This window comes from Crinia signifera, chromosome 3 (genome assembly GCF_055691185.1).
Source record: "Crinia signifera chromosome 3, ASM5569118v1, whole genome shotgun sequence".
Classification (NCBI taxonomy): Eukaryota; Metazoa; Chordata; class Amphibia; order Anura; family Myobatrachidae; genus Crinia; species Crinia signifera.
The window spans coordinates 43,866,644-43,890,559 of record NC_139219.1 but is presented as its reverse complement, the minus strand read 5'-3'; the positions used below and the strand labels follow the sequence as shown (position 1 = coordinate 43,890,559).

Here is a 23,916-nt window from a genome sequence, read left to right as displayed (position 1 = left end):
TTATTAAGCCTTAACAAGAGATAAATGCAAGGGTGATAAAGAGAGATAAACGTCCAGCCAATCACATCCTAGCTGCCATGTTACAGGCTGTACACAAAAGTAGAACCACACTTCAGCGCTAACCTTGATCATACATAAGAGGTCCATACTTAGAGGCTTATATTCACGAAATAGGGCCTCTAAGTGAGGTGAGTGTTTGTCTACTTGAGTCGTGGTGGTTGCATTGTTCCAGTGGTGACGGGATTACAGGAAGGTGGATGACACTGACTTCCCTTAACCCCTTCAGTGGTGGTTTTTTTTTAGGGAGTGCTCCCCCAGAAAAACCCACCACTCTCTCCCTGGGTCCGGGCAATGCCGCTGAACTGTCAATCAGCCGCTGCCTGGCCCTGCGCCCCGCCGCCCTGTCCCTGCTCCCGGCAGCCGGCTTGTCATAAGCCGGCTTCGGAGACTTCAATAGATAACGCAGAGGGGGAGGGGGGGGAGGAGATGCCGGAGATGGGAGCCTGGCTCTAAACAGTGGCAATCCCAAGAATTTTCCTGGCTTGCCAGACTGGGCACTGAGGCACAGCCCGGAAAATTCTTGGGATTGCCACTGAAGGGGTTAAAGAAACCCCTAATTGAATATAGGGCTCTGACAGGAGGTCAGAAGAGATTCATTTTTGAGGGATCATCCCGTGGGAAAATCTTTGACCAGAGGAATGGAGTGGAAAATCTTAATAAAGATACCTTTTACGTGAAAATAGGGAGCTGTGGCAAGGTCCGTTAAAACTTAAAAGGTGACCTTCACAGAATCCAATCACAGAAGACTCTTAAACATCTACTAACATAGGATGATTGGTAGCTCTTATGTATCAAGGCTAGCGTGGAAGTGTGGTTCTACTTTTGTGTAGAGTTGTCGTGTTTTTGTATCTGGTGACCATTGGAAACACACATAGCTGCTGTCCTGGTCGCAGCCTATTTCCCCAAATCTCTTTCTTATACATGTTGAGAAAAGTCAGTGAGGAGCTGATTGGCTGGACGTTTATCTCTTTATCACCCTTGCATTTATCTCTTGTTAAGGCTTAATACATCTGCCTCTCTCTCTCTCTCTCTCTCTCTCTCTCTCTCTCTCTCTCTCTCTCTCTCTCTCTCTCTCTCTCTCTCTCTCTCTCTCTCCTGTATTAAGCATCAGCTGTTCCAATAGACAAACTTTACTGCCCCTCTTTCCACTTTATTTCAACTCTTCCCTCATAAATTTTGGTTTGTAATCTAGAAAGCTCTTTTGTATTGATTTGTACCTGCCTGTTGTCTTCATGTGATCCACCAAAATGTGTATACAATATATATAACGTTCAATATTTTATCTACATAATTAGGAAATCATACTATTGCACAGAATTATATTAGAGCTATACAGTATTAATACTAATAATAATACATAGCTTTTTGATCAATTGATGAAATAGGTTATTTGCAAAACTGATTAATTTGAAAACCTTAAAGTGGTGTAGTTTTAAAAGTTGCCTGGGTTGGTATAAGGATGATCGATGTCAATTGATTGGCCAGTATCGAATGTTAATGCAATGTGGTATGTTTCTTTTTTTAATATGTTTTTGTGGATTATATCCATGTGATATTTTGTCAGGTTTGGGTGCTGTGGTTTGATGGCATACGGCAGGGTTGTCCAAAGTGCGGCCCTCCAGCTGTTGTGAAACTGCACATCCCAGCATGCCTTGCCAAAATTTTAGCATTCCCTAATAGCAAAACTGTGGCAAAGCATGATGGGACAACAGCTGGAGGGCCACAGTTTGGACATGCATGGCATAAGCTATTCACTTTAGCTTTTTCCTTTCATTCCATTGTTGTTGTTTTTGTGGCATTTAGCTATCTATGGGGGTATTCAATATATGCCGGTATTTCCCAACAGGGGAAATATCTGCACTCGCCTATTCAATGCTGTCATTAACGACTGTATTGAAGGGTTTCAGATCCAACTTTTTTAAAGTTTGGTCTGTTTTGTCGGAAACGGCCACGGATTGTCTATTTCATACCCGTTTTTTTGACAATCCCCGGCAGATTTCCCTGATTTTCTGACACTCGACAGCCGAAACATTGAATTCCAACTATGGAGTTACTGTCAGATCAAATGAAAACGGCCCGGGATTCCGCCTCTCAGTATATTCTGTCAGTCGGAATTCCATATTGAATTACCTCCCTATCTCTATTATTTGCAAAAGATACTACACTGAATGGAGGTTCTTGTGTAAACTTGCACGATAAATATTTCTTATAAATGTAATTAGAGAGTGTCCCTTTTTATTTTGCCATTATTAACACACAGCTGTTTTTTCATTTCTTATGATTTATTGAACATAAGGCTTTTACAGCCAGTGGATCTGCATTTTTGTATAACTACAGGTTCCCAGCAAGCATGTCAATCTAAGCAGCCAACAATACACCATTTGCCTCTAGAAATTGTTTTATACAACCTTGTGTTTGTATGTTCTTACAGTGGAGATAAACCACAACTTTGCATAAGGTGTTAGCTGATGTTCCAATGCTCAATGGGATCTGATAGTGGCTAAAAAATGTTTAGCCAATTGGAGTTGCTGTGTCATTATTTTCCCTGAGCTTAAATCAGCCATTCCATACTGTATATTGTAGTGTTCATTCTAGCACCCGCCATCTTTGAAAACCCATGCAGTTCATCTTCCCTGTCTGGGGTGTCGCACTATATTGCTCTGCTGCAAAGCTAGTTTGCTTAAGGTGCCCACAGACGCTACAATTGTACTGTGCTATGCGTTTTTGACTGTACAATGGTTCTATACAATTTTTCTTCCAGCTTGCTATGAGATGTGCACTTGGATGCATGTGATGAACCCATGTTTGTAATGTTAAATTTCAGATGTAGTCTAAAAAGTACGTGCAGCACGTACTTTTTTAGACATACAATATCGGGCTCCAGGGAACATAAACACCATCCAATAATTGTACATAAGATGCAATTTGTGCTTAAAAAGTACAAAACGCATTCGATAATTGATGCGTCTGTGGGCACCTTCAGTCCTGTGTCTGCTGTGTTAGACCAGCACCATCCTCTTGGCATGGAAACATGCTACACAGCACTGAAGAAAATTATAGACATATTTTGTTTCGTATACATGCTCTAGTTATTTCAAGTATATTGTTCAGCTTAGTTTAGTCTTTGATATGCAAACAAATGTCATAGTGGGTATTTTTGAGCCCACGTTAATTTATTTCTGGGCATAATTGGGTTAAGTATAAGGTAACACAAACTAGATAGTCTCTCAAAGCTTGGGAGCTGTCTGCCATCTATTCGCATGCTTAATCACATGCTAACATTCCTCGTAATAATGTTTAAACCCCAACCCCTGTGCTTCAAGGCCGTGCATTCTCCATTGATTTAGCAAATTGGATATTTATAGAATTCTTATATCGAGTTCTCATTTCATGTTGCATTCACAATCTTGGCAAAACAAAAAAAGGAGATGAACTGTCCCCTTGCAGGGCAACTGACCACTGGCCCGCTCTGTGTCAGTCAGGCCTTCCCCATTCTATGGAGTGACCCGCTCACATTGTGGTGGAACCCTGCATGTGAACAGTTCCTGTTCTTTTTTTATTTCCCTGGATTGTGGTAGCTAAATTGATAGAAGAGGACCAGATCCAGGGATTTTGTGAGTGTTTATTTGAAGAACGAGGGATTTGTGGGAGAGTGTGAGTGTTTTTTTAATTTCATTTATATCCAGATATACTACATTTGGTGTGTCTTTTTTCTTTATTTTTTCAAGTTTTTTTTCTTTTACAAGTGCCAGCAGGCTTTAAATGCCCGGCCATGCTAGCTCTTGTGATTCTTTAGTGCCGTTGTGTCTGGTCCGGCTTGTCGGGACCGTTTAGAATAGATTGTCTGTAAAGAACTCTATTTATTCCTTTTCAAATATCCATGTATTCTCTTTTACACGTAACAAAGCCTGGACGTACCATACTGATCTGTGCAGTGCTTTAACCCTTTGAGTGCCAAGGGAATTTGTCAAAATAGATATGAAAATTGCCAAGCAATGTTTACCTTATATGCTGTAGGAAATATAATATTTTTTTTTTATTTTTTTTTTACACAACATTTTTTAAATTTGAATCTATATAACAAATGTGAGCGATGCTGTCATTTTTAGCGGATGTTTTGCACATCTCGAGGATGTTGGCACTCAAAGGGTTAAATCTGCTGCTGATTGGCTGTTGGAGTTTTAAGATGGAATCCAATGGTAAACACTGTTTTTGGACAGCGGTCAGATAGCTATGTTCAGCAGTTTGCAGTTCTTTTAAGTAGATGTAGTTTTTTTTCTTTTTTGTAATAGAATGTTACATACTATTTAAGCTATGTACAGTCAAGCGATGAGTACCATTTTTCCTGAATAAAATAGCAGTTGATTGCATGTGGGAAAACTGCCAGAGGTAGAGACGCCAGTTGTGAGAATGTGCAATGTATCCAGACAAAATGCCCATAATTTTTTTCCACATCTTAAACCTAAATCAGGCGTTTTGTTTAAGGCAAAGTTGAGTAGCTGATGCGACTTTAATTTAGTCTGACTTGCCTGCATGTATTTTTAAGTGCTCAGAGGGAATTCACATTGTATTATTTGCACCGTAGCGCACTGCATAAAATATTCATGGAAGTGTCACTTTTCCATAGGTGGCACTCCAGGCAGAGCTCGCTACTTTTTTAAACTTTGAATTTAAAAAGTCACAAATCCATGAGGCAAGTTGAGATGAAGCATATGCTCTGAAAGCGCATTACCCAGCAGCCTTTGGCAGAGTCCTTTTGTTACCAGTAAGATGTCAATACCTGTTTAACTTTAGACATGAGGAGCATTACTGTGTGTAATGGAATGAAAGCAAAGTCTTGTAAATATTATAGATCCGGCGGGCCACCCCTCCAGCTCTGCAGTGCTAATGTTCCAGCTTTCTGGATGCACACAGTTTACTTACAGTTCACGTTAAAGCTATTTCTTGTATTTTTTTTTTTTTTTAATTGTCTAATCTTTGAACATGTGCAAATGACTCGGTTATTTTAGAAAGTGTTTTTTTGTGCTTTTGTGGGTTTTTTTCTTCTCTTCATTGAAGAGTCATTTAAGGGGGGAAATTGGGGCAGAAATCCCAATGCTTAAATTTTTTTTCCTCTGCAGAGATAACTGTAAGTTCAGGAACTGGTGTAATTCTATAAGAATCTGAAAACTCACTGACAAAAATAAGTTCACATTTAGGGGGCATTCAATATTTGTCGATATTTACCCTTCAACGACAGCATTGAAGGGTGTCAGACCAGACTCTTTTTTTGAAAAGTCGGAAACTTCCACGGTTTGTCGAGCTCACGGCCATTTTTCAACAATCAGCGTCCGTTTTTCAACGATCCGCAGACTTTCTGACACTTGACAGCCAGAACATTGAATTCCGACTGGCAAGTTACTGTCAGATTAAATTAAAACAGCCCGGGACTGTCAGGACTTTCCAACAGTCGGAAACCATATTGAATACCCCCCTTAGCATCTACTTTAACTAGAGATGACGGGCTGGTTTCAATCGGAAATCAAATTCCGAATTTTATTGGCTATTGGTTTAGACAGTGAGATAAATCCGAACATGCGCTAGTTTGGTAAAAAGACCTGAGTTCATCTGAAATCGCTTGTTACTACTTTAAATGCCTATATCAACCTTCGATATAAATATTAGACTGCTCCTTAAATTTTAAGGGACGCCCTACCACCCGTGTTTAGGTTAGAGCAGGGCTGGGCAATTGCGGCCCTCCAGATGTTGAAGAACTACACATCCCATGATGCTTTGCATTAGTTTTGCTATGTGGCCATGCTGAAACTGATGCAAGGCATGCTGGGATGTGTAGTTCATCAACATCTGGAGGGCCGCAATTGCCCAGCCCTGGGTTAGAGGGTGATATGTAGTTATTATGTAGGCCTGAGCCCCAAGTAACAGAACCTCTAAGAGTAAAGCTGGCCATACATCTTCAGATTTTTTGTTTGATCTGGCTGGTTGGAACAAAAACCAGGTAATAGATGAGCGTAAATGACAGTTGACCATTTGCCTCGAAATTCTTGAAAACCGACAAACTGTCATTCAGATATTACCAGGTTTTAAGCTGGGTACACATATATACAATTGTCGGGCCGTTCTTCCGTTCTGGGTCGGACAGCCGTTCAATTGTATAGGTGTGTACACTGTCCCTACCGACCGATAAACGGCAAAAAACTGTCTTGACCGTCCATACTCGGTCGGTCGATGGTTCTTTGCAGTTTAATTTTCATCCGACAGGACGGCCCCATATCGGTACAAAAGTGCAGTGTGTACGCACGTCCGACCGATATGCTGCCGTCCTTGCGACTATACTGACAAAGCTGGAACGCCCATGTGGGCGTTCTAGCTTTGACTAAAAAAAAAAAAAACGGCGTGGGGTCCCCCCGACAGCCGTAACCAGCACCAGGCTGAAGGAGCCGGGGCTGGTATTAAAAAATCAAGAAACCCGACAAATAGGGCTTCGCTGATTTTTTAAAACCAGCCCCAGGCTCCAGGTCCGGGGCTGGTTCCCAAAATACGGGGGACAAAATGACTAGGGGTCCCCCGTATTTTAAGAACCAGCCCCAGGCACAACCAGCCAGCAGGGTATGATATAAGTTCCCGCGGCCAAAGCATTCATCCCTACTGACCAGTCAGCCTGGCCAGGGGCCCTGGGGGAGTGGGGACCCCCCCAATGAAGGGGTCCCCCCCCTCCAGGACTTACCTGACCAGGCTGAAGCCTGGTACTGTCCCCAATGCCCCTGGGCGGTGGGCATCGGGCTGATGGAATGGTGTAAAAAAAATAGAATAAAAACGATTGTTTTTTCCTGTGGAACTATGAGTCCCAGCAAGCCTCCCCCGCATGCTGGGACTTGGAGAACCACAAGTCCCAGCATGCGGGGCATTAAAGGGCCCGCTGGCACTTGTAGTTCCACAGAAAATAAAATAGTTAAATAAATACACACTGACACATATGAAAAATAAAAAAAGGTAATAGGTAAAAGGGTGACTGCTGCCCTAACCCAGCCCATTATTATAATTTTGGTCACATGTGAATTGTGAATAGAGGAGAGAGTGTGTACGGTGGTACAATCCTTTTCTTGAGACTGTTTGGACGGGAGTACATCAGACGTCGCAAGTAAATTGTACAGGTGTGTACGCGCGTGTCGGCTGTTGTTTGCGGACGGTCCGACGGGAGTACGGTCGGCCGAACGCTTGCAAAAAAAAAGGATTGTATAGCTGTGTACCCAGCTTTAGTTCCAACCAGCCAGATCTGACAATAAATCTGTAACTGTATGGGCAGCTTAAGTGAATTCACAACTGCTGGGGTGGTTGTATGGAAATTTAATTCACAGTTTGCAGTGGAAAACCCCTTGATGTGTACTTGAGTTTTTTTTTCTTATGTTATTAAAGCCTGCGAAAGGCCATATTCTGTAACTACCTTTGCCAGCATTAATAGCAATATACAGTAAGGTACTACTCTCAACCAAATTTAAATATATTAATTTTTTTGGTGCCTCTTGTGAAAAATGGATTTGAAAGAGACGAGAGGTTCCCGTAATATGAGCAGCACCCAGTCCTGTGTACCAGCTCTTTCTTTATCTGCGGAGTGCAGCTTTTTCACAATAATTGACATAAACTAATTTCAGATGCTCTAAAATATAAATGACTTGAAAGGAAAAGGAGAAAAAACATTCGTGTTTATTCTTATATTTTATTTTATTTTTATGTAATTAACACAACACATAGTAAATACAGCATATTTAATGGTTGTACCAGATAGAAATAACTGCACAAACACATAAAAACATGAACTTAGGTATGTGCACGCTAAGAAAGCATAGCACATTAAATAAGTTTAAGCATAACGATTCACCATGAGATAAGGTCACGGGGGAATTTTACGAGGAGCGCCGGGGTTGATTAGACACCATCCCACAGAACACCAATAGGGAAATGTGCTATATGTTGGCAAGAGACATCTAGATGACCTGTCTGCGTACAGAAGACTGAACATGCTTGTAACGATTATGTTTTCTACCCTACTACTCTAAACTTGGTAAACTTTTAATGTTTAATATGTATTTAAATGAAAAATGGAAAATAAAGAATGAATTCAAAAAAAAAAAAAAAATATAAATGACTTGTAACATTTCTAGATTTATGGTGAAACCAAATACACGCTTAACATCACTGCCATGGAGCTGCTGTGCTGATTTTACAACATTTGTCCAGTTTTTAATTTCACAATAAAGGTTGAGTATCCATTATCCAAAATGCTCAGGGCCAGAAGCATTTTGGATAACGGATTATTCCATATTTTTAAGAATATTTTTAGATTTCATTAAGGTATCTTGAGGACAGGACTCATGCGTGAACACAATATGCATTTGTTGTATAAACACATGAAATACACATATCTTTTATTTGTCCATGAAACAAGGTTTGTGTACTATATGAGGCACTAAAGTTGAATGCCAAGCAATAATTTTCTTGCACATATTTAATGCCAGTTAAATTGCATGTCCCCGGAGCAGACATACGATGAGTATCACAGAGAGTTGCTAAGAACCGATTTTCTCCAATCTTTGATTTGTTTGTAAGGCATTTAAGCCTTATTTGTGTAGCTAATTCTCATATTGATGGGGAGCTACAGGAGTACGATTCTTATGTGGGAAGAATGATATAATGAGATTATAGAAGGAATACCATGAGGTTATGATTATAATATGAGGAAATGATGAAATGATGTACCCATGTATAGGGACTGTACTTGCCTCTTATTAAGGGACTCTCATTGAACCCAGTCACTATTTGATCCCTTGCGCTGGTTCTTACTAAACAGGGGTGATACATGAGACTGGTGAACAACAGCAGATCCCTATTATTCTTCCTTCAAAGTGCCCTCACTATCTTGGCCTCAATTGTATCATTCTCTCATTCGGTCCGTTCACTGCCCTAGAGACACACGGCCGAAAAGTAGAAATGATCTGAGCCCAATGAGAGCATCTCATATCTCCATCTCTGATTCTATCCCGCATGTATATACAGGTTGTGAATTTATGCTCAGTGTAAATATGACATATGAGTAATATAAGCCAAACCACTTAAGTACCGCAGAAATATACACTGTGGGTACCCCCCATGACAAGTCACTAAGAACATCATATTTTCGCCATAATTTTATGGTCTTAGACTATTATTATACTTTTTTGATTCTTTCCACATTTATTATACACTTTATTTAATTGAACTTATATGATTATACACGATGTTTCTTTTTTTGTCACGCAAGCAAAAAAAACAAAAAATAAAAATCAGCCAGGCGATTATAATGCCTCATGGGATGATATCCCTTCATTGAGAACATGTTTGACCGTGGCTGACACAAATTTTATTTGATAGAGTCTCAATTTGATCCAAATTGATACTGTATCAATTTGTCCTACAGAGTCACATACAGATATAGTATCTCTCCTTTCTCTGTCTTAATCAAAATATACCCTAATAACGGTGTTGGAAGGTGTTTAGAGAGAACCCCTATAACAAAATAATATTTTAATAAATATTAATAAAATTTTAAATTAAAGTTGTGCCCCAACAAAGAGAGTCGTCTGTTCCTATTTTGTATATAAGTGTACTATATTATGACTCATGGGAGCACCACCAAAAAACTAAGATGTAATAGGACAATAGTCCAAAAATAAAATTTAATAGTTGGTCCATAGATTGTACAAGAACAAGAGTCAGTGCCAGTCTCCCCCCTGTCACATTAATGTCCCCGGTAGTGCCAGTTACATTTCAGGTCCCCGGTAGTGCCAGTTACATTTCAGGTCCCCGGTAGTGCCAGTTAAATTGCATGTCCCCGGTAGTGCCAGTTAAATTGCATGTCCCCGGTAGTACCAGTTACATTGCATGTCCCCGGTAGTGCCAGTTACATTGCATGTCCCCGGTAGTGCCAGTTACATTGCATGTCCCCGGTAGTGCCAGTTACAAACCCCCAGTAGTGCTATTAGCACAAAAAAAAAAGTGCATTCCGGAAACTAAGATTTTCGTAATTATTTGGATAACCGTATACTCAACTTGTACCGGTAAAAGATATTGATCCATAGAACAATATATACTGTACATAATATTACAGGTGAAGGGCAAGTTTAATTCATGTCCACAATCACATAAACAAATATTAAGGTATTTGGAAACTAAGAAGAGCGTATCATACAAAGTTGAATTTGTGCGAGATGTTTTGAAGATCTTCAAGGGTAACATTCCAAAATTCTGTTCAATTATAGAGAGTTTATCTCTAAACATTCAGCTGGGTACCCACTATGCGATATTTTGGACAATTTATTGTTACTAGATGAGTCGTAATGGTAAATCGTGTACGCACTATATGCTTCGCCCATAAATGGATCTAAATTTTAGGATTTCCGCAATAACAGCATCTGGGTGTGTCCACGGTCGATGTACGTACTTTTATATTTTTTCCTGAACTTCTCAATAAGAAACATTTGACCTAGGGGTGCCTTGAAAACATTTTGATGCTCTAGGGTGCCGTGATTCAAAAAAGTTTGGGAACCCCTGACCTAGAGTTCAAGGGAAATAGTTTACGACAGCTTTAGTTTCCGCTCTGACAAATGATGTGCTGAGGTTCTAGAGATTCATCTTGACATGTTTCTGGCCAAATACGTAGAATCATTTATTGGATATACACAGATGCGTGCAGATGAATGGTTTCATGCTTAATCTCTTTACTGGTTTTTCTTTATTTCTTCAGGTGTCCTTCAAACAATAAAACTGATGAAGGAACTGTCGGTAGAAGTAGATCTGGACACGTTTTCTGATTATATTGCAAAGATTCTTTCAGACTCCACAACTGTTGAAGCTGCTCTGCAGGTATGTTAATGTCTCCTTTTTCTAGTTTTATTTCTCTACTGTCCAATGGGATACTGGGTTCACTACTATGGGGGCTTGCATACAGTTTGTCTATAAATGACATTGTACGTTGCATGGAAATGAAGAAGAGAATAAAACCAGCTTTTTATTTTTGATTTTTACATATCTAGAGAAGTGCTGTTTTTGAAAAATGTGCTGACCTTATTTATTAGTCCACCTTTGTGGAATCGTTTCTTCAGTTACATGTAATTGAACCATGGGGTACCTAATCATACATAGGCCGACTGCTAAATGCTTTTGCATTCATTCTGTATAAAAAGAAAACACTGATTATCTTAACCTAGGTTTTACCAGGATTGGTGTTTGTGTAATATGCAGAACATAACCTTGCTCATGTCTTCTTGTCAACATGGGCTATAGCTGAACCCCCACAATCCTGCGGGGTGACGGGACCACTTTGGTCACACTTGTAGGCTGATCGATTAGACCAGATCTAGCCTAACATCAATCCGCCAAATCACTTTGTAGTGTCGGTGGATTCCATCTGTGAGGTTGGAAGGTGATTGCTGATTCAACCAATGACAATGCTCTTTTAACTATATTTACAGTTATGCTTGATAGCAGATATAACAATTTTGAGAGGAATAGTGTGTGACATTCTGGTCCTGTCTTGCCAGGTACATAACACCAAAGTTGCTTGGGACTGTTTTTATAACTTCCCTGAACAGTTCGAGAGGCCCCTACTCTAGAATCCTTCAAAATCAGACTCTAGACTTTCCTGTTTACTCAAGCATTTCTGTAATAACTTAAGTATTGTTTATGAAAAGCTTTTATGTACTTCACTGTTCATGTACTGTATTACATGTATTCTGCCTGTTAAGCTCCTTGAGTCCTATTGGAAAAAAAACACTATATAAATAAAATTATAATTATTATAACTTATGTTTGAGCTTTCATATGCCTGTCCTTCCCCCCTCTGTAGGACAGTGAATGCCAGCAAGAACTAAGCAAGTTGTATATGTCCGTATTGAGATTATCCCTGCTAAATGGAAACTTGAAGCGCATGTGCTTCCTCTGTAAGTATATGTGTATAAGGCATATCATCATCTATATCAGGGGTCCTCAAACTATTTTGCTCTGGGACCCTGTCAGACAATATAAATAATGACAGGACCCCAGCAACTTACTGCAGAAAGACTTCACATCACATGTGTGGTCAGCAGACAGCACATACATGGCAGCAGTGTGGAGGCACAAAATGATGAGAGGAGTCAAAAGGTGCCCATACACTAGTAAGATTTATCTTCAGATCTGGCTGGTTGGAACAAAAACATGGTTATGGATGAGTGACAGTTTGCCAGTTTTCCAGCATTTCCAAGCAAATGGTCAACTGTCATTTGCTCTCATCCATAACCAGGTTTTTGTTCCAACCAGACACTCCAGCTGTTGATGAACTACACATCCCAGCATTCCCTGCTACAGTTTTACTATTTGGCCATGCTAAAACTGATGCAGGGCATGCTGGGATGTGTAGCTCAACAACAGCTGGAGTGTCAAGCTTATTGATGATGGACCACATGAGATCGCAGCTCCTGCCATTACCAACAGCAAATTTCAATGTTGTCTATGGCAATGGTTCCCAAACTCTCTCTTCAAGGCTCCCTAGCAGTCCAGGTTTTAAAAATAACTATGCTTTACGCACAGATCAGTGTGATTATAGCGTCTGTGCACAAACATGGATATCCCGAAACCTGGACTGTCAGAGTGCCATGAGACCGAGTTTGGGATCCACGGGCTTAAGGCAATTATAGCAGAGGAAAAGTGGTGCATGTTATAGCTGTGCATGATTGTGTGTTAATAACTATACCTTGAAGTTAGGATTATCCTTAGCGTCCACTATTAATGTATGTTTGTGTAAAGTTGCTTGACAGGTACAGTTTACCTTTAAAGGACCTGACATGGATAGAAATACTTTCCATTGAGCAGCCGCAATGATTTCGATGCATGCGTCTGATGGCTCCTACTGTTAGCGCTGATGTTTTTTTATAGCAGCAGTAAAACTGAGGTATATTCTGTGTGTACTAGGATCTAGATTTGTAAAGCAAAGGTTAATCCTTAGTCTAAGTGCAGACTGTTCGATATATCATTTGTTCATTCAACGAATGATATATCGCAAGTGGATTTGCAGGTATGAATATCAGATATGTCTGTGAATTAATAGATCAAATCAGCCCTGCGGCACAGCCAATCCAGATATATCTGTGCATCTAGTTGTCTGTACGGCCAACCACGTCACAGGGAGAAGGGCATATTCAAATGAATGTGCTGCCAGACCTATCAGGCGATAGATTGGCAAGTGTGTGTGTGTGTGTGTGTGTGTGTGTGTGCAGAAGATCGTATAAGTGTATACCCAGCCTGGGTATGGATCATATGGTCGACACCACTAGGTCGACATACTGCAAAGTCAGCATGGGTCTAGGTCGACAGGTCATTAGGTCAACACAAGCATTAGGTCGACATGGTCTAGGTCGACAGTCAGAAGGTAGACATGGGCATTTTCAATGTTTTTTTTTTTACCTGCATGTCGACACAGTCAAATTTTACACAGGATTAAGTGCACCACGTCCCCTTGCATGGCTCGCCCTGCTTCAGGCACGGTGGCTCGCTGCACTCGGCACACTTTTATTCCCCCACCACTCCCTCGTGGATGGTAGGGCATGAAATACTGGCTGTCTGCTCATGTCGGCTCAAAAAAATTGTTAAAAACCCCATGTTGACTGTTTGAATGTGGACCTAATGCTTGTGTCGACTTCATGCCATGTCGACTTTGTCACATGTCGACCTAGTGGTGTCGACATTATGACTGTCGACCATCTTTAGGTCGACCAACCGACCGTATCCCCACAGCCTTAGATATTCTGGGCCAATTTTGTTTGAACCGCTGATGTTAATGTGGATTATCTGTGCAGGTTATTATTGCCTGTTTATACCCGGAATGTGGAACTTGCATTTATTCTGTCTTTTAGATGCACCACTAGCCTGCTGTTGTGAAAGGGGGACTAGAGGTTGTGTAATACTCCCTCAAAGGTTGAAACCCCGTTTTCATGTGATTTTAATGTGGACACCCAACCTAAACTAAATGGAGTTCCTTGTTTTGTGGGCTGAATCAATACTTAGTTTACCAGTTTGCAAGGAACCGTGACATCACTGAAGCTGCCTTTACTCCTCTCTCTCCTTTGCACTGTTCAAAATATTAGGGAGAACATTGGTGACAAATCTGTGTCCGTTTATAATCTTGAAATATGTAAGTTGCTAGTAAACTGTGCCCGACAGTTGGGATTCCGATGGTAGGTACTCCGACATTGGAATTACGACTGTTTAAATGCCCGACAGTCGGTATCCCGATTGACAGGTGCTATTCTCCCTTGTGGGGGTCCATCGGAGCAACGGCAGTTGGGATTCTGATGTCGGGATACTGACCGCCGGGGATCTCGATTTTCGGACCGCTATACCACACACAAACTCCTCCAAAGTGCAGACTTGCTAGTTCCAGGCAATGCGACTGCTGAGCCATCTGTTTCCAGCAGCAGATTTGATACGTTACCACCATTGTATTTATACTGTTTTATCTACCTAAAGGTTAATTCTCTGATTTGATTCACTTTGTAACATATTCTGTTTTCATAAATGTATATTTTCAAAATATATCTTTCAGTGTCAACCATAAAAGTTCCAGTTATGAAGACCAGAAGTTTCATTTCTTGTTTCTCCTTGAGCTTTATACGGTAAGTGTAAACACACAATTTGGTCTATCTTATTTTATGGATTGTAATCTCTGTGCTTGTTCTCTTATTGCTTGCTTGGATAAATAAGATTTCACCTTCATTCAGGATGGGGTACTGAGGTCTTATAACCTTGGGGATTAGAGGGTATCCGACAGGAGACAGGCACATAACATTTTCTTCAACCAGGGTGTGCTGGCTCCTCCCCTCTATATCCCCCTACTAGCCAGTTTTAGAAAATGTGCCCTCAGGAGAGGATGCACACTCCTGGAGCTCCAGAGAGTTTTTCTTCAATTTATTTTAGTTTATTATTTTCGGGTTGCTGTTTGGGCTTAACAGCTTCCCTGCGACGAGGGAAGCCGGGGTAGGGACTGCTGCAGGCCTTTCAAGGAACCGAGCTGATCCCTGCTGCAGGTCCACCGACCTGAGAGGGTGCTGTTACCGCGGGCATTGCGCTGCAGCGAGCACACCCCCAGCTGCCGCACACCCCTGGCTCAGCCTGAAAACGTCGGTGGTGAGTGTTAACCGGGTCCCCTCAGTGGGGACGCCGGTTTTGAGTGCGGCATAACGGCGATGGCGGAGCGGTGGCCCTGCACAGGGATCGCGCGCAGATGTTTTAACACTGCAGCCACGCCGACACTGGATGCCAGGCATTGCCACTGGACCACCAGGGCATATACCGCTATGTGGGAAAATCCTTTTTTAAAAGGATTACCAGGCGCCAGTATAAATATTAGTATAGCCCGGGCGCCATTACAAGGGGCGGGGCTTAGCTCAGAGCGGGACCTGAGCGCGCCTGTACACGGCTTCCTGCTTCTTCTCATGCTGTTGGCGCCATTACAGCAGAGCGGAGATCACTCCTCAGCGCAGCCTTGAAGGGAGAGAGATCGTTCAGCAGAGACAGCAAGTATAGCGCTTGATAGCGCTTCTTGTGTGCTTTAAGCCACAGATAGCAGCACACAGTATTGTTAATATTGTGTTTGTGCATAGACGCCGGTCTATCAAATCGATAGTCCAGGTTACAGGGTGCTGGTGTCCTCCATTTTACTCTTGAGTCCCCCACTGCTAATTAAGCAATTTTACACTGTCATATAGATATATGTGATCCTGCACATAGTGTTAGCTACATATATTCTACTGTACATTCACTGTGTGTGTGTTCAGCGTGATTGCAGTGTGTTTAGGGGGTATTATCTCTCCAACATGGTGAGAAAAATAACTTGCATGATTTGCAGCAACAAGTTTGCTCCCAGCACTACCTCACAAGTCGCTTGTGACCAGTGTATGTCACCTCAGCTCAGTAGTGTGTCTCCGCAGCGCAGTAGCTCGCAGACTGACTCCCAGGAACCTTCATGGGCTACTGGTATGAAAGCCATGTTAGAGACTGTCTCATCACAGCTGGCGACAAATAATTTACAGACTAAGCAAGTCCAGCAGGATTTAAAGGTCCTGTCAGCAAGGGTGGATATTCTTACACCCATGCCAGGGGTGTCCCGCAAGAGGGCACTTGAGGCCGTGGCACCTGACTCCGATATGGATGATGGTGATGGCAATGGTGATGGCGATGGTGACGCAGATGATATTGTAGATTCACAAGCGTCTCAGTCTAGCATTCAAGGTACTGAAAACCTGGTCCTTGCTGTTAGAGAAGTACTAGATTTACCTCTAGCCACACCAGTGGAGGGTGACCCATTCTTTGTGTCACACAGAAGGCAGGACATAGTTTTTCCTGAACAGTCTGACTTAGAAGAGGTGTTCAAAGCTGCCTGGAAAAATCCAGAGAAACGTTTTACATTGTCCAAACGTTTCAAATCCACCTTCCCTTTTGACCCCACGGGCAGGAAGGTGTGGGAGGAACCCCCTGTTGTGGACGCTTCAGTGTCCCGCCTCTCAAAAAAGGTGGTGCTCCCAGTCCCAGGTACCTCTACCTTAAAGGACGCGGTAGATAGGAAACTAGATAGCACAGTAAAGGCTATGTATACAGCCAGCGGGGCATCCCAACGCCCGGTGCTTGCTAGTTGTTGGATGGCAAAAGCCATCTTCACATGGGCAGGCCAGATACAAGAAGGCCTGTTGGGTGACATGGATGTGCCCACGGTAGCTGAAAAGCTACGTCACATACAGGACACAGCAAAGATGATGTGCGAAGCACAGAAGGAGTTGGGTGCAATTAATGCCCGGAACTCGGCCATGGCTGTGTCGGCCCGCAGGGCTCTGTGGTTGCGGCAGTGGGTCGCTGACGCGGACTCAAAACGCAGTGTAGAGAGCCTACCCTTCACAGGGGATAGACTCTTTGGGAGTGAACTGGATGATCTGATATCAAAGGCTACGGCTGGTAAGTCCACATTCCTCCCATCAGCCTCCACCCCGGTAAGACGCCCTTCAACAGGGAGTACACAGCAGTCCTTTCGGACCTCTAGATTTCGGTCCAGGGCCAGGGGAGGCTCCACCGCCAATAGAGGCGCCAGAGGTAAGCCTAGGAAGGCAGCAACTGCTGCCACAAGAGACCGTGGCACAGGTGCAGCTACGCCTAAGCCCGCTGCATGACGGGCCACTCCCACCTCAGGATTTTCCCGCGGTGGGGGCAAGACTGAGGTTCTTCAGTCACGTGTGGGATGCATCCGCCCTAGACCCTTGGGTCAGGGCCATTATTTCACACGGTTACAGGCTGGAGTTCGAAAGAACACCCCCCCAGAGATATTTCAGGTCGGGACTCCCTGCAGCAGCAGAGGATCGCAGAATCCTCAGACAAGCTGTGCAAAAGCTGGTCCTAGCACAGGTCATCATACCAGTACCAGCTTCAGAAAGGAACAAGGGTTATTTTTCAAACCTGTTTCTGGTTCCAAAACCAGACGGGTCGGTTCGACCCATCTTAAACTTAAAGTCCCTGAACCCATACTTGAGGGTGTTCAAATTCCAAATGGAATCCCTGAGAGCAGTGATTGCAGGACTGGAGGAGGGAGAATATCTAGCGTCCATCGATGTGAAGGACGCGTACCTCCACATACCGGTGTGGGCCCCACACCAAGCCTTCCTGAGGTTTGCAATCCTGGATGAACAATTTCAGTTCCAAGCCCTACCGTTTGGGCTCTCAACGGCCCCACGAGTCTTCACCAAGGTGATGGCGGAGATGATGTCCTTACTAAGGACTCAAGGGATAAACATCATCCCATACTTGGACGACTTGTTGCTGAAGGCTGTATCAGTGTCCAAGCTGCTGGGGGCCATAGAGACGACAAGGCAGCTCCTGTCCCAACACGGATGGATCCTAAATATACCAAAATCTTCACTGATTCCGTCCCAACGTCTTCAGTTTCTGGGGATGATCTTGGACACGGTGGAGAAAAGGGTATTTCTTCCAAGGGAGAAGATTGCAGTGATACATCAGCTGTTGAGGGAGGTGCTAGCCCCAGAAAGAGTCTCGGTCTACCTCTGCATCAGGCTGATGGGAACTATGGTAGCCTCTTTCGAGGCTCTACAGTTCGGGAGGCTTCACTCTCGAACTTTCCAGTGGGACCTGTTGAGCAAGTGGTCGGGCTCCCACATCCACATGCACAGGTTGATTCGCCTGTCTGTCAAGGCAAGGCAGTCTCTACAGTGGTGGCTACATATGCCAAATCTCCTGGCAGGGAGGATATTCGGGATCCAGAACTGGATCTTGTTGACCACAGATGCCAGCCTCCACGGCTGGGGGGCGGTGGCACAAGGAATGCGATTCCAGGGCAGGTGGTCCTACTTGGAAACTCAGCTCCACATAAACATCTTGGAGCTGAGGGCAGTACACTATGCTCTTCTAGAGGCTCACTCCCTCCTGGAACAGCAGGCGATACAAGTCCAGTCAGACAATGCAACGACTGTTGCTTACATAAACCGCCAAGGCGGCACGAAGAGCAGAGCGTGCATGAGAGAAGCTTTCAAGATTCTGACCTGGGCAGAGACGCATGCGGTGGCAATATCTGCCATCTTCATACCCGGGGTGGACAACTGGGAGGCGGACTTCCTGAGTCGTCACGACCTCCACCCCGGGGAATGGAGTCTGCATCCTCAAGTGTTCGGAAGCATTGTAGATCTGTGGGGGCTCCCACAGATAGACTTAATGGCCTCAAGGACCAACCACAAGGTGGTAAGGTATTGCTCAAGGACAAGAGATCCTCAAGCAGAGGCAACAGATGCTCTGACAACGGACTGGGTATACGACCTGGTATACATATTCCCGCCCCTCCCACTCTTGGGGAGAGTGTTACAGAGGATCAGACATCAGCGGGTGCAGGCAATCCTAATAGCACCGGATTGGCCCAGGAGAGCATGGTACGCAAGTCTGCAAAACATGCTGATAGAAGACCCATGGCGGCTGCCTCTAAGAAAAGACCTTCTGGTACAAGGCCCCTTCGTCTACCAGGACTTAGGGCGTCTTCGTTTGACGGCCTGGAGATTGAGCGGAACATCTTAGCTCTGAAAGGATTTCATTCCTCGGTCATAAACACCATGACCCGGGCCAGGAAGGCAGTGACAGCCTCGCACTACCATAAGATCTGGCGTAGATATGTGTCCTGGTGCGAACACATGAGTTTTCCGCCAGCAGACTTCAAATTGGACCGTTTCCTGCTTTTCCTGCAGGTGGGCCTTGAGAAGGGACTCCGGCTGGGATCTCTAAAGGTTCAAATATCGGCTCTTTCTGTCTTTTTTCAGAAGAAGTTGGCGGTCTACCCTGAAGTCCAGACCTTTCTACAAGGAGTCTTAAGGATACAGCCTCCATTTGTGGCGCCAACGGCGCCCTGGGACCTAGATGTGGTCCTGGAGTTTCTGCAGTCAGCCTGGTTTGAACCAGTGGACTCCATAGATTTAAAATACCTCACCTGGAAGACGGTGACACTACTGGCTCTGGCCTCGGCCAGAAGAGTTTCTGAGCTTGGTGCTCTCTCTTGTAAGAGCCCTTACTTGATTTTCCATCAAGACAGGGCAGAACTTCGGACAAGACAGCAGTTCCTGCCAAAAGTGGTCTCGGCGTTCCATATGAACCAGCCGATTGTGGTTCCTTCTTGCTCAGGTCATAAGGATATTCCTGAGTCACTTGATGTAGCTAGAATCCTGCAGATCTACGTGAGACGAACATCAAGGATCCGTAAGACGGAGTGTCTTTTTGTGTTGTATGACGCACAAAAGAAGGGATGCCCAGCATCGAAGCAATCAATTGCTAGATGGATTCGTTCTACTATACAGCAAGCATATGTGTCAGCACATCTGACTATGCCGGCATCAGTGAGAGCCCACTCCACTAGAGCCGTAGGAGCATCCTGGGCGGCTGCTCGGGGTGTTTCAGCTTTGCAGCTATGTAGAGCTGCCACCTGGTCTGGTCAACATACCTTCGTCAAATTTTACAAGTTTGACACTGTGGCCAGGGATGATACCCAGTTTGGGCAGGCGGTGTTGCAACAGGCTCCGCACGTTCCCGCCCTTTCTGGAAGCTTTGGGACCTCCCCAAGGTTATAAGACCTCAGTACCCCATCCTGAATGAAGGTGAAAATAGGATTTTAATACCTACCGGTAAATCCTTTTCACTAAATTCAGATGGGGTACTGAGCGCCCGCCTCAGTGCGGGGCTCTGTTGCACAGGTTATTATCCTGTTGTTGCCTTTTGCTAATTGCAAAGTCTGGTTTTCTGATAAGTTATAGGTCCGTTGACCTGTTTAGGAGCAGCTGAGTTTTGGTGACAAAATTGCTCCATAAAAATACATTTATGTTCCTAAGTAACACAATGACGGGGTTAACTACGTTTAGTTGAGAGAGTTGTTGTGTGTGTTGTGGTGTGCTGGTGCAAATCTCACCACGTTATCTTAATGATTAGTTCCTACCTCACATACGTTATCCTTCCTTCGGGCACAGTTTTCTTAACTGGCTAGTAGGGGGATATAGAGGGGAGGAGCCAGCACACCCTGGTTGAAGAAAATGTTATGTGCCTGTCTCCTGTCGGATACCCTCTAATCTCCAAGGTTATAAGACCTCAGTACCCCATCTGAATTCAGTGAAAAGGATTTACCGGTAGGTATTAAAATCCTATTTTAAACCAGTGATTCACAAACTCTGGGGCAGATTTTTTAAGCCTGGAAAAGTGACAATGTGGCAAGTGATAATGCAGCAGCCAGTCAGCCCCTAACCCAGACTGTAGCTTGAGAGTTAAGGTCCATACATACTGGGCGATTTTGCCCGGCGGGTATGCACAGCGATGACCACTGTCATCGCTGGGCTGAAAGTCGCTTAGTGCAAACACACTGAGCGGCTTTTCTCCTGCCTGGCGCTGTCAGCGGGGAGAGGATGGCTTTGCATAGCACTGCGATATGCAAAGCCGGCCACAAAGCCACTCAACGGCTTCCTGGCGATGATGTGGGAGCGTGCATTACCGTCAGGCCATACACACTGGGTGGTTTTGAGCTAAAAGACGCTCAAAGTTTGAGAAGCTTTTAGCTCTAAAATCGCGCAGTGGCCTTTAGGTGGAACTTTAGGATCTGATAGGCTGGTATGTTATCACTCCCCACTTTATAACTAATCTGCCCCTCTGTCCTTAAGACACCCTAACAGCCTAGGTTTTAACCATATCCATAGTTGTGGTATAGAAGATCTACAGTACATAGATTTGGCCTACAGTCAATATGTTGACCCCAAATGTCAACATGCATTAAGTGGACAGATAAAAGACTGTGGTTAAGGTCGACGGGGTAAAAAAGGTAGCCAAAAATTTTTCGACTTGCCTTTTTTTGAGGCCATATATTATACAGTATGTTTGATAATATGGGACCACCATTAGTGGTAATGTGTGCACTTGCGGGCTTGCTTTGCTTGCCATGCTTTGGGCGACTTTGCTTGCTCCTCTACGCTCCCCACAGGTTACTTTTCCCAATTGTGGTGCGTGTGGATAGTACTGTAAATCAAGCAAATGTTGAAAAAACATGTGACAAACTCAAACACTTGTTGAGCATTTGTGTCTCGTTTGTTGACCTATTGTACTGGTCGACCTAATGCGTGTTGTCCGTATGGTGTTCCTATTCACTGCCAACCTGAACATATTTGCATACGTGCGCACAGATGGTTGAATAAAGTTAAGCAAAGATGACTTTATTAGTATTAGTACTGGTTGTACTGAAAACCTGGACTTGTCGGGTGCCTTCAGGATGACATTTAGGATACTTTAAGCCGTAAGTGAACAATAACCAAATGAATTGTTCCAGTACCACCTTCAGTATAGTAAATAAAAAAAATAAACAACTTGGTAACAATTGAAGGAGCCCATGGACTCTGTAGCAATACAGTAAAGGATTAGTGATAAATGGTAGATGTGTCACTAATTTGTAACTAACAAGTGGTGTGGCAAGTGGCACTGGCCAGTCTCCCCCCACCAATGTTACCGATACAGCTCCGTAAGTCCATAAAGCTACTCATGGCCTTATGCTGGTTACAGACTGGGCGAGCCAATATTGTTAACGCGATCGCTCATACCCACTAACTGATATTGTTATCAATATCAGTCAATAATGTCACCCGGACCCACGTTTCGTAAAATCATTGACTACGTAGTCAACATTGAGCTGCATGTACAGACGACGGGGGGAAGAAGGGGTCGTTAATGATGCGCGGGTGAGTGCATCGCTAACTGTATTGAGTATACACACTTATCGAAATGTGTGATATATGGTTAACGATATTGGTCACTTGCATAACGATATATCACCCAATGTGTACCCAGCATAAGTCTACAGATAGCAAAGTTTGTGCTTTGCCCAAAGACATTGGGAAAGTTTTCTTGTGAACTGCTTCTCTTGATCTGCAGTATTTTTTTGTGTGGAACTTTACTGTGTTAAATATTCTTAGCAGCATTTCAGGTTATTCGGCAATGATCATGGGGGCCGCATTTGGGATTTGAACAGCCATGGGGGATCATTTACCCTACCATAACTTCCCATGGATAATTGAATCCCCCCATTATATGTGCAGGCAGACTTATTATTGGGGAAATGTATGTTGTATCTTATGTAATTCCTCAATTCAAAATTTCAAAGTAAAAAAACAGAGCTACACAATCTTTGTTTAGCACTTGAAAACACAGCCTGTGTTTAGCCTGCATTCATATTATTATTATTTGGAGCAGAGAAGTGAATGTGGGGGCATGATAGAAGGGTTTTAACAAGGTCCAGGTGGAAAACATCCTTCAAATGAAGAGAAGTATTAGAAAATGATGGACATGCACTGAAACTCTGGGAAGGTAGGTTCAGAGGAATCTGAGGAAAAATTACTTCACAGCAAGGGTGGACAAGTGTCTCACATCAGAGATGCTAGAGGCTGAGACGGGTGTGGTACAGGGGTCCGACAGTCTGGATCCCGATAGTCATTAGCCCGACGTCGGAATCCTGACTGGCCGGACCCAGACAGCATGGTGAGCGCAACTAAGTCCCTTGTGGGCTCGCCACGCTGCGGGCACGGTGGCTCGCTACACCAGCCACCTACTCTATTCTCCCTCTATGGGGGTCGTGGACCCCCATGAGGGAAAATAGGAGATGGCCGTTGGAAAACCCGGCTGTCGGTGTTTTGACGGTCAGGATCCGGACGACCCGGCTGTCGGTGTTTTGACAGTCAGGATCCCGACGTCGGGTAAATGCCGGTCGGGACCCCGTCCGGGACCCGCTGAGACGGTAGAGCAGTTTTAGCATACTCTGGATAGACATAAGGACATCCTTACAAATATACTGTATAACGATCAAATAGGGTTTGTTAAAAGGGGGCAGATAAGATGGACCAAATGGTTATCTGCCATCACATTCTATGCTTCTATAATTATTATTATTATTATTATAGACAACAACAACTATAATAATTAAATGTCAGCCTACCTAGTTTGTCAAGGAGTTAATTGCACTTTTGCGCCTTTTTATTCTATTTACCCCAACTCTGCATAAATCCCTTAATTTACTGAATTTGGGGTAAAAATCCCAAGTATTTTTTTATGGTCTAAATCAGGTATTTTGAGGAACTGTCCTAAAGGCACACTCTGAAGCTACTCAGAAAGATTTGACTGTCTAATCCAGGCATGTCCAAAGTCAGGCCTGGGGGCAAAATGCGGCCCGTGCTGTCATTTCAAGCGGCCCACAGCCTCCAGCTGGAAGCGGGCAGAGCATCAGATATGGGAAGC

At 43.7% G+C, this 23,916-nt stretch overlaps 1 protein-coding gene across 1 annotated transcript in view; it reads left to right on the top strand.

The window, feature by feature from the left end:
• LRPPRC (leucine rich pentatricopeptide repeat containing) overlaps positions 1–23,916 on the top strand; it is a 181,062-nt gene that overhangs the window by 36,475 nt on the left and 120,671 nt on the right. Inside the window, 3 exon segments of the mRNA XM_083175710.1 lie at positions 10,838–10,956; positions 11,939–12,032; positions 14,672–14,741. Of these exon segments, the coding sequence (XP_083031836.1) occupies positions 10,838–10,956; positions 11,939–12,032; positions 14,672–14,741 (283 nt within the window).